The following is a 12,053-nucleotide window of genomic DNA, read 5'->3' on the forward strand; positions in this document are numbered from 1 at the left end:
TAGCCAAATATTCTAAATAGAGTAAATAGCCAATGCCACACTTTTTGGCTATCACAAATACAACAATACATATTAAAAAAATTTAACATTACAAGTTATACGAGTAAACTGTGATTTCTCAAGTGCTTATAGTTATTTTCACGTTACGCTAGCTGTTTAAAAATGTTTTTATTAACGTAACTGTAATGTTACATACCGTTTCATGAGCAGTCATAAGTTGTAACGTGTTATTATATATCCCTTAGCCTTCAGCCCTTCAGCCTTCCTCAATAAGTGGACTATTCAACACAACAACGATTTTTCAATTTGAATCAGTAGTTCCTGAGATTAGTGCGTTCAACCAAACAAACTCTTCAGTTTTACATATTAGTCTATGTAATTTGTATTAAGTATTGATATAATTTGTGGTTGCGTAAGCAAAGTTATCATAATTAAGCTAAAAGTTCATTTTGTTCACACTTTACAGTCAAAGGTCAGTAAGGTTTGTTTCGTTTAGTTGGGTTTTATACTATTTATGTTTCAATTTATCACGAGTCAAGAGACAAAGAATACATTTTGTTACTATATAAATTAGTTCTAAAGTACGTAATACGTGGTATCCTACTAAGCTGTGGGCCTTGATAACTATAATATTACATCATGTATAATGACAAAGTCTGGTCGTGGTATATTTTGTTGTATTGCGTGGTTACGGCGACTTTCGGTGAATTTTGAGTACAATACTTACTCGTATAATAAAACTGTTAAAATACTGTAGGTAGATACATTGAAGATATTTTTGGAGGTCACTATGTAATCGATAGTGAAGCCTAGATACGCCTTTAACTATAGTTTTAACTTTAGTCCTTTAGATGTGTTGCCACGGTTGCCACGAAGCTAAGTGACGGTGAATTAGTTATGACGAGGAAATATAAAAAAATACGCTATAATATATAGTAATTGTGTAATTGTGTTGTTGTTGGCAGGAATACATGAAACATCCACGATACCTCTAGCAGCCCCACCATCATATGAAAACATAGCGTCTCGGTCAGAGGAAGGTGGTACTGAAACCAAATATTGTGAATTTTATAGTGGCCCTAAGCCGAGTGACTCATCAGCAAAATATGCTACTGCGCCTGTCCAAAGAGACGAGTGCCAGACTACGAGACGAGATAGAAGCAATTACTGCTTCACAGTGTGGCAGTTTAATGCAACTAACAACACGGCCTCAGTGAAAATGAAAGGATGTTTCCTGGATATAGTCTCGTGCAAAGAAAGACCTTACAGCTGCAGGCTGCAGAATTCCAAGCGGCCTCTTCTCCACTGCTGCTGTGAGGGGGACATGTGTAACGCAAATTCTACATTCCCGGGCTTGCCATCTGTGACATCTCCGACAGATACTTCTCTGGAAAAAGTACCAGCTACACCGTTACCTACCCCGGAAGATGATACCACACCAGTTAAAAACTTAATGGAAAAAGTTTTATCAACATTACTTGATTCTTTCAAGTATTTTATCTAGGGCTAACAATATGTTCATACTGTTAATAAAATGTACTAAGGGTAGCTTTGTGACACCAAAAAAAGGTTAAAATAATTATCATTGTTAACAACCGATGGAGGTTTACTGCTGGTTGCTGTACATAGGCCTCTTGCATGGACTTGCAAACAAAACGTTCTCGAGCCGCCAGCATCCAGCGGCTCCCTGCAACCCGCTTTATGTCCTCGGTCCACCTAGTGGGGGGTCAACTACACTGTGCTTTCCGGTGCGAGGGTTTGCCATTCTAGCACCTTGGAATCCCAACGTCCATCGACTTTTCGAACTGTGTCCTGCCTAATGCCACTTTAGCTTCATGACTTGCTGAACTATGTCAGTGACTTTGGTGCTTCTGCGGATCTCCTCATTTCCTCACTGCCCGTAGAGTAATTTTGAGCCTTTTTATGAGGGCCACAGTTAGCAACCTAGTCTCGGATCGTTAAAATAATATTTGTTTGTTATTAATTCTTTTCGTCACAGAAATATTTAGGTCATTTATTTCTGGAAAGTATATTTGTTATATATTTAGTATTTTGATAGCAGAAAATACACTCGGACATTTGCAATTTTGCGAAATGATTCAGTTAGAACAATGAGTTTATAGCATCCCCGGCCTGTTCCTATCCAATATAATCATTTATATCAAATTTATATACGTTTTAAAGCAATTTAAGAAATCTGGTACGTGAGTAAGATATTGTATACCTATGCCAGAACTTTTTCACCTCAATACAAACGAACGTTTGAATTTGTCGGCTTGTACAAGAAGCATCCACAATTTTTTTAAACTTAAACAAAGAATTCAGTCCTTGTTTTCTGTTTGTGCCTTAATTGGACCTTAACGGTGTCACCGAAAGTTTTGGGCGGCGCTGAAGCACCATCATGTTGGCACCTCTGAAGGGGTTTTAGTTTTGTCTATACTAATATTATAAAGAGGTAAAGTTTGTAAGTTTGTCACATTTTTTAAATGGGGTAATCTTCGGAACTACTGGTCCGATTTCAAAAATTTTTTCACCAGTAGAATGCTACATTATCGGGGAGTGCTATAGGCTATTTTATAGTAGTATGATATATATTCGCCGAGTTAACACAGTTTTTGTCATACAGGTCGGACCGAAAATCCTCTTAAGCAGACTTATTCGCATGCGCTGCCTTAACCATTGTGTAAAATTGAAATTAATGTATGGAGGCTTTATGTATCTTTAAAAGTTCTACAAAAAAATCCGCAACACCGTATATCTATCTTCTATATATTAGCAGATATAGTACCTTTTGTGTTTTAAAAATTATAAATTTTATATACTTAGGTTTGCGTCATTATTTATGCTACTTAACTTAAATCCTTATCAAAATAAATTATTTAATAATCACAAGGATATTATGGAGATAAGATTTGGCCTTTATGTTAATTAGTTAAATAGTTTCGGAGATAATACAAAATTTCTAATTTCGCAGAAATTCCGCTACATGACGCCCCGCACTTTCAATTACGTAGTTCCCGTTCCTGTGTGAATTTGGGAATCAAACATAGCCTATGACACTTGCAAATAAGGTAGCTTTCTATTAGTAAAACAATCTTTCAAATCGGTCCAGTAGATCCAAAGATAATAATTTTAGCATAGAGGTCTCTATTTCCCTTTGTAATCGTACCACGCTCATAGGGCTGGACCGATTTTGCTAAGGGTAGGGTAAGGTAGGAAAGGTAGGGTAGGGTGTTGCTTAGGTACAGGTAGGGTAGGGGTTGTGTAAGGGTAGGGTAGGGGTAGGGTGGGGTAGGGCAGGGTAGGGGAGTGTATGCCTAGGTTAAGGGTAGGATAGGGGTAGGCCTACCCCTATCCTAGGGGTAGAGAAAGGGAAGATTACGGGTAGGGTAGGGTACGGGTAAGGTAGGGGTAGGATACAGTTAGGGTACGGGTAGGGTAGATGTAGGAGATCGATACTGAAGCCTATTTTCTATTTTTTGTCTGTCTGTTTGCCTTTTTTTTGACCGGGCATCACGCTGAAACTACAGAATGAATTCAAACGATACTTAAGACGATTTGAGACCATAATACGTAGAAGGATAATAGGATACTTTTTGTCGCGAAAACAAAATCAGAAATGGGTGAAGTAGTGGTAGAAAGTTTGTACGGAAAGTCCTTAATTTTTCTAGGTACATTTGTAAATGTAAAATGATAAGTGGACTATTTATTAGGTATAAGTTATAAAACTTGCAAAATAGAATGCGTGTGGGTGTGTGTGTGTGGGTTGAAAGTTGACATCGATTTTTACGCGGACGAAGTTGCGGGCGTCCGATAGTCACTTATAAAGCAGACAGACAAAGCAGCCCTTTGTCTGGCTTTTTGTATCGCGATGGTGAATCTCGAAGCTCATGTAAGTATCAAAGGTCACACAGGTCACACATAGTATTTAGCTGTACGTTGCCAGGAGATGGGTGCTCCGTTTAAGAGACCTCTTTTAAATCGAAATAACACCGCGCATCTTTCTTTGAAAAGAATACTGTCGCATTCATCTTTGGGTTTAAAAGGTCAGTCTGACATTAACAGTACATTTTAACGGCTCACTAAAGGGCCAAACGTCGCTCTTTAAGGAGTATAAATAAACCCACCACGCTTGACGCTGCTTTAATTCGGGTTGACTTGCCACACGACCACAGACACGCACGAAATGTTGTGCCCATTTTTTATTGTTAATTTTATTAACTTGATTTACCCGTTGCTAGGTCTGAAAAAGGCATACAATATCGAATGGCCTTGTCTCGTTTATTTATATCGTAAGCTTGTTGTTCTATTTTTTATCGAAGGAATTTGGCGAATGTTACCTTCCGTCTATTACTTTCGCAGTCTGCGGCTAAGCTGCATACTATTCTATGGCTGCAACTTACCGGGTAGCAGACTGGTGGATCCAAATAGTCAACCTAGATGTTTCAAAAGTGCTTGTAAACTAAGCGTACTTGAAAATGAAATTAATGAATTTTGATTAGATAGTGTTTATCGATCGCCCTTTACTGTTCAACTGGTTTAATATAACTAAATACATTGGGTTAGTAATGTGCTGTTGAGTGGTTAGTATCGGCATGTGGGCGCCACATGTGTGTGCGCACATGTTAACTTACAATTTGGTACGTTGTAAACTTATAGATAATCTACGAACTAAATATTAATGTAGACAAGCTAAAGTAATAATTAAACAATAATATTTGTATGGATAACGCTACACACTCACCTCACAAGTTCTCCATGTCCACACAGTAATATATTATTTGATCTATGCTAAACTTCGACCATTTTATCAGGACCTGTCTCGCTAGATATTTCCTAATATTTTATACTACTTTATGATATTACCCCTCTGGCAAAGATCAAAAATCAAAAATCAATGATGAAGAGCACCCTAAAAATGCAGGTTTATGTAGTTGAATGGCATAAAAAACGGCCAAAAACTTGTAATTTAGTAAAATATGGAGTAAAGTTTCATTTGTAAGTATTTCTACCATAATTTTATCAAATTTGTAATAAAAACGATTTCTAAAAAGAATCAATTCTTTTGACAGAACAGCAAAAAATCGATCAAATAATCGAACATTCTATATAATATATATTCTGTGAAAAAATTACGCGTGTGTGTATTGCGAGTCAATTACATATTTGTGCGTAGTTTAGGGAATATACTTAATATTTACTGGTGTTAAATGTGTGATTTTCGATGTGTGAGTTTACCTCGTCGCCCTCAAAAAACGACAGACTTTTTGTTGGTGAATTTGGGTGCGAAACAGGTCCATTCTTTTTAATGGTCTAAGATATCCACAGATTATTAGATACTAATCATATCTTTATAATCTGTAGCTGTATAGTGAGTCCAGTTTCCTCTCGCTCTCGCTTTCGTTCAAATCAAATGTCAAAAAAATAAATCCAAGCCCAAGCTTTTACATTTTTGATAGTTTCACAGATCAGAAAAATAAAAAATCGGAAGTTCGGGACTGAATCACAACTATTAGCCTAATTGTTTTGATTAATTGTTTTGATTGCTGGTGTCCAATTCATTAAGAACTGTATTATGGCAGTGTTGTGTTAAATTGTGGTAATAATAATATGTGTGTTGTTTCGTATACGAACTCGCAAGTACTTCTGTTAGGAATTCCTAAATAGACCTTTGATGTCGGGGCCGTGTATAAAAATAACATCGGGCTGTAGTGACCGGTCGCGCGGCGGCGCCTAATTCCGCCTGCGCCTCACAATCATGGCTTCTAAGTCTAAGATAGTGATGCATTTATCTTTGCTTGTGCTAGGTGAGTAGAGCAAATTTGTAGATAGACGTCTTGGACGATTACCCAATTTACGCAGTCTGGGACAGAGGCAAAGTGCCTATCTTTATTCTATTAATGTAATGTAGTCAATAACATTTATATTCAAGTAAACTTTGTTTATAAATCAGAAATAGCATTGCCATATACTTAAAAACAAAGAAAGATTTTAACATAATTTATAAAATGTTTTTATTCCACAGTTTTTAGGTCATTAAATGTAACAATTTTTTACTTAATCTATTTCTGTTGTGTATATTTTTTTTTTATTATTTACTACTATTTTATTAATTATATGTCACATGAATTCTAATCTAAATTCATGTATGTTGTTGTCGGTAGGCATACATGGAACAACCATGAGATCTCTAGCAGCCCCGCCTTCAGATGAAAACCTGCCGCCTCGGCCAAAAGAAGGTGGCATTGAAACCAAATACTGTGAAGTCTACAGTGACTCTAAGCTGAATAACTCTTCAGCAAATGCCACCAGTACACCCTCACCTGTTCAGAGAGAGGAGTGCCAGCCCATCGAGACGGACAAAAGCAACCACTGCTTCACCCTGTGGCTGTTCGATGAAGCCAACAACACGGCCACAGTTAAAGTGAAAGGATGTTTCCTGGACACAGTGTCGTGCACAGACAGAGCTTCCAGCTGCAGGCTGCACAGCTCCAAGCTGCCTCTCCTCCACTGCTGCTGCGAGGGGGACATGTGTAACGCAAACGCTACATTCCCTGGCTTGGCTATTGCCTCTCAGACAGAGTATCCTCCTGAGAAAGTCCCAGCTACGCCGTTACCCACCCCAGAAGATGACACCACAGCTGTTATTGCATATACACTGACACCTTTATTTCTACTATTTGCAGTTTTAGTTGGATGTTACTTGTTATACAGAAAACGTAAAGGCAGTTCTTTTGCTGAATTGGGAAGCGGAGAGGCGTCACTTTCTAGACCCCCATCTGCTGGTGGCGGCATGGAAAATGAGTCTGCAGGATTGCTCGCCCAGATAACACTGTGTGAGGTGCGTGCCAGGGGAAGGTACGGCGCAGTGTGGAGAGCTAAACTCGGGCAGAAAGATGTGGCCGTCAAAGTGTTCCCATTACAAGACAAGCAGTCGTGGCTGGCGGAGCAGGAGATATACCGCCTGCCACGCATGGACCACCCCAACATTCTGCATTACATCGGAGTTGATAAGAAGGGAGATAACCTACAGGCCGAGTACTGGCTCATCACAGCTTATCATGAAAAGGTACTTATATAAATACATTGTGAAAGTTGGATTGTGTGTACAGCTTATTATTTTTGTTTTATTCTGTAGCCATCGACTTCAAACACCCCTCATGGTTGATGGTAAGTGATGATGCAGTCTTAGTGAAGCGGGCTAACTTAATAGGAGGAGGATGAAAATCCACACCATTTTGGTTTCTACACAACATTGTACCAGAACACTAAATCACTTTGTAGTATCCTTTGCCGGCACTAGCCACGGTATAAGTTGAAGTCACACTCCCACCAGCTAGACCTGGACCAATTAAGAAAACCTCAATTGGCCCAGCCAGGAATCGAAGGCAGGAGTGGAGTAAGGAGGAATCAAAGCAGGAGGTCTTGTAGATCCTTCTACTTAGATACCACACAAACAACTCACTGCGCCACAGAAGGCCACCAAAATTTATTATTTTATGTATATCATATAGTTTTATAACAATTTGTCTGAGCCGCCTGTTGACATGTGCAATGTGGCTTAAACCACTCTCTCAAACCCTTATGTCACATGAGATTTTACACAATTGCTATTTAAAGTTGATTTACTGACTTACAAAAACAATTATTTTAATTTGTCTTTTTAGCTAACATACTTTTATTCATTCAATTTTATAAAGTTTTACAATAATATTAAAACTACGTACCTAAAAATCTATAACTACATATCATAAAACCTAAAAAGAAAATATACTAAATTTAAATTATATTAATTAGATTTTGTCATATTAAAATATGATTATATTTGACTATGATCAATGTAAATAAGTTATTTTACTATTATTTTTACCCAATTTTCTTGCAATGTTACACAGTTTCTTGTATGGAAATTTATTTACATTATATTTTGTATAATATATTATAATATAGTGTGGAGTGGAGATGAGTGTGCACATAAGTGTAATGAAATGATTCACTCGCAGGGTTCCCTGTGCGACTACCTGAAGGGGCACACGCTGAGCTGGGCGCAGGCGTGGCGCGTGGCGGCCAGCGTGGCGCGCGGCCTGGCGCACCTGCACGAGGAGGGCGGGGGGAAGCCCGCCATCGCACACCGGGACTTCAAGTCCAAGAACGTGCTGCTGAAGGCGGACCTCACAGCTTGTGTCGCTGACTTTGGGTTAGCGCTGGTAAGCATGTTGTTGTAATAAAACGCTATTGTTACACTTTATGACACAAAAAGTCACTAGTTCAAATTGTCCTCGGACCTTAGAGAACAGCAACTGTAACTGCGACAAGATGCTTCGCTTTATAACTGATACCTGGAGGTGTGACGTTACCCAGGTGTTCGTGGCGGGCGTCGGCTGCGGCGACGCGCACGGGCAGGTGGGCACGCGACGCTACATGGCGCCCGAGGTGCTGGACGGCGCCATCAACTTCACCAAGGACGCCTTCCTGCGGATAGACATGTACGCCTGCGCGCTCGTGCTGTGGGAGATCGCCTCCAGGTGAGTGTCGGCACGCGCACGGCAGGTGGCCGCGCGCCGCTACATGGCGCCCGAGGTGCTGGACGGCGCCATCAACTTCACCAAGGACGCCTTCCTGCGGATAGACATGTACGCCTGCGCGCTCGTGCTGTGGGAGATCGCCTCCAGGTGAGTGTCGGCACGCGCACGGCAGGTGGCCGCGCGCCGCTACATGGCGCCCGAGGTGCTGGACGGCGCCATCAACTTCACCAAGGACGCCTTCCTGCGGATAGACATGTACGCCTGCGCGCTCGTGCTGTGGGAGATCGCCTCCAGGTGAGTGTCGGCACGCGCACGGCAGGTGGCCGCGCGCCGCTACATGGCGCCCGAGGTGCTGGACGGCGCCATCAACTTCACCAAGGACGCCTTCCTGCGGATAGACATGTACGCCTGCGCGCTCGTGCTGTGGGAGATCGCCTCCAGGTGAGTGTCGGCACGCGCACGGCAGGTGGCCGCGCGCCGCTACATGGCGCCCGAGGTGCTGGACGGCGCCATCAATTTCACCAAGGACGCCTTCCTGCGGATAGACATGTACGCCTGCGCGCTCGTGCTGTGGGAGATCGCCTCCAGGTGAGTGTCGGCACGCGCACGGCAGGTGGCCGCGCGCCGCTACATGGCGCCCGAGGTGCTGGACGGCGCCATCAACTTCACCAAGGACGCCTTCCTGCGGATAGACATGTACGCCTGCGCGCTCGTGCTGTGGGAGATCGCCTCCAGGTGAGTGTCGGCACGCGCACGGCAGGTGGCCGGGCGCCGCTACATGGCGCCCGAGGTGCTGGACGGCGCCATCAACTTCACCAAGGACGCCTTCCTGCGGATAGACATGTACGCCTGCGCGCTCGTGCTGTGGGAGATCGCCTCCAGGTGAGTGTCGGCACGCGCACGGCAGGTGGCCGCGCGCCGCTACATGGCGCCCGAGGTGCTGGACGGCGCCATCAACTTCACCAAGGACGCCTTCCTGCGGATAGACATGTACGCCTGCGCGCTCGTGCTGTGGGAGATCGCCTCCAGGTGAGTGTCGGCACGCGCACGGCAGGTGGCCGCACGCCGCTACATGTGTCGCTCTGTGGTCAGGTGCGAGGAGGGCGGCCTGGAGCCGCTGGCGCCGTACCGCCTGCCGCTGGAGGAGGAGGTGGGCGCGCACCCCGGCCTGGAGGAGATGCAGGAGGCGGTGGTGCAGCGCAAGCTGCGGCCGCAGCTGCCGGCGGCGTGGCGCGAGCACGCGGGGCTGGCCGTGCTGTGCGACACCATGGAGGAGTGCTGGGACCACGACGCAGAGGCGCGCCTGTCGGCGTCGTGCGTGCTGGAGCGCGTGGCGGGCCACTGCGCGCCGCCCGACGCCGCGCTGGCGCCGCTGCTGCCGCCCGCCGCCTGCTGACCGCCGCCGCCGCCGGCCGAGCTGCTGCCGCTCATCGTGCTGTGACGCGCCGTGCCACGCCAATACTGTCGAAACTCTTTATAACGAATCTTAAGGGACTGAGCATTTTTTTTGTTATTAATAGTTTTGGTGTATGAAAAAGTAACCAAATTTCCCTGATTACGATTTCTAATTTTACAACTCTCATTAGCCTGTTGGCTGTATTATTGTTCTGTTAACTAAATTTTTTACTACAATATTTGATTTGTATTTTCTGTAAAGTATTTTATGCTCGACTTGGAATGTGATGGAACTTTTAGACAGCACCAAAATTTAATGTTATTCAAGAGCAACGGCACACGAGTTAAAGGCAATTAATGATAACAAAAGGAAAGACATTTGCGTACTACCGCAAGATCTGTTTGTCAAAAACTTTGACACCAAAGGTTTGGTCGGAACCTTTGATCGAATGTAAAACATTTACATTATTAAATACTTCTGTAAATATTTTCTGGTTAAATATGGACGTATTTCTTCGTGATAGAGTGTGGCTGTTGTGCCATAGCGAATGTATTAATGAATAATAAATTAAGAGGTTTTCATGTAAGGAGCTCCAAATTTATTTTTTCGAAAATAAAATATAAAATGTAAGTGCAACATTTAGGAGTAACGCTTAGGTTCCGAAATATGTCTGTAGACACTTTAATGTAATTTGAAAGTCTTATAAACTCATGATTAGATTATTGAAATATAAAAAACCTAACAAATGATATTGTAATACAATATTTATGTATTAAATTAATGATATAAATAGACTTCACAAGGAACTTTATAAATTAAAATTAAATTTGAAACCAAGGATCTCTGAAGTGTAACCAACTTTTTGGTTATAAATCGGAAGCTGGAATTTTATTACATTTATCATTGTCTTGATGCCCTGTTGTGTAGTCAAGTTAGGCCTTTCAGTATGTCTTTACGTTACTCAGGTTACTTCCAGCATTTGGTCTGAGTAGTAGGAGTAGGCTAGCAAGTGTTGGCATTACAGAAAATTAAAAAATATTGGACTATCAAGTTCCAAATGTCCAAAGAAATGTCATGACTTGCAAGTCCATATCTATAAAGGTTGATGCCTAACTATTAAAAATGACGTCCTGGGATGCCAAAGCTTGCAATGATTTCCTATAAAGTTGTACATTGTCATATCATGTCGTATGACATAATCGATAGTCGTAAGATGTAAGTAAGTTATCAATAAATTGATGTTGTGGTTCTGTCACTAACGGAGTGAGTAGCTAGGTTAGAGGTTAGAGTAGCGTCGTGAACGACATGCGTTGACACACTGATCGATTCTCTCGACATTGGTATTTTAAATATTCACAGCACGGCAAATAAAAACTTTGTCTACAATATCCGCATAAATAAATAAAATATATATTTTATAAAAAACATTTAGCAGACCTGACAAACATTATCTAGAATTCTAGATGATAGTTGGTTTGGGTTTGGCAAGAGTCTGGATCCGGCTTGAGGTTCATCATCTGTATCATGCTATTTATTTTATTTTTTGTTTAATATAATCTATACTAATCCGAAAAATAACACGTTAAATTGTAATCAGTATGTTCAGTTCACAATATATCAACAGATTACAATATTGCGAGTGAGTTTATAAACTAACATATTTTACATTTCAACGGTAACATACACTATTAATTAGAATTGTCGGTATTGTATGGTGTGAGGCAGCTTCCATTTGTAAATTTCTGATAGGCGACTCTTTGTGATAACTCAGAGAGTGCTCTGACCATTGTAATAATAACAGTTAGTTTTTATTACATACGCATATAGATCCATGTAAATATTATGATTTTGCATTGTAAAAATTCATTTATTTTCATTATTTACGCATTTTTGCATTTATTTTAATTTAGTTTTTACTAATAAATTTATTTTTATTTTATATAAAGGAATATTAATAATACAACTAATAAATTGCATGCATAGATAACCTATTGAAGAGGTGTAGATGTATTGTAGTAATAACGTTGGATATCGAAATCTGTTGCAATAGAATAGAATCGGTATTTTAGGTTCTTAACAATGAGTAGTTGTTTTAAACTATTTTATATACGTCATATTCGTGGCCATATTTA

General features: G+C 41.3%; 1 protein-coding gene across 1 annotated transcript; it reads left to right on the forward strand.

Annotated features, from left to right (window-relative positions):
• The first annotated feature begins 5,461 nt into the window (after positions 1-5,461).
• LOC112043513 (activin receptor type-2A) lies at positions 5,462-10,606 on the forward strand. The gene is made up of 5 exons (XM_024078977.2): positions 5,462-5,807; positions 6,165-7,069; positions 8,004-8,207; positions 8,362-8,525; positions 9,618-10,606. Exons 1-5 carry the CDS (start codon positions 5,759-5,761, stop codon positions 9,919-9,921), a joined length of 1,626 nt encoding a protein of 541 aa, XP_023934745.2. The 5' UTR covers positions 5,462-5,758; the 3' UTR covers positions 9,922-10,606.
• Positions 10,607-12,053: the final 1,447 nt, after the last annotated feature.

Source organism: Bicyclus anynana, chromosome 10 (assembly GCF_947172395.1).
Source record: "Bicyclus anynana chromosome 10, ilBicAnyn1.1, whole genome shotgun sequence".
Taxonomy (NCBI): Eukaryota; Metazoa; Arthropoda; class Insecta; order Lepidoptera; family Nymphalidae; genus Bicyclus; species Bicyclus anynana.

Coding starts and splice junctions, on each gene's coding strand:
- LOC112043513 (XM_024078977.2), top strand. CDS start 5,759: ATGGCTTCTAAGTCTAAGATAGTGATGCATTTATCTTTGCTTGTGCTA. Junction 5,808..6,164: donor TTTATCTTTGCTTGTGCTAG/GTGAGTAGAGCA, acceptor TGTTGTCGGTAG/GCATACATGGAACAACCATG. Junction 8,526..9,617: donor CTGTGGGAGATCGCCTCCAG/GTGAGTGTCGGC, acceptor CTCTGTGGTCAG/GTGCGAGGAGGGCGGCCTGG.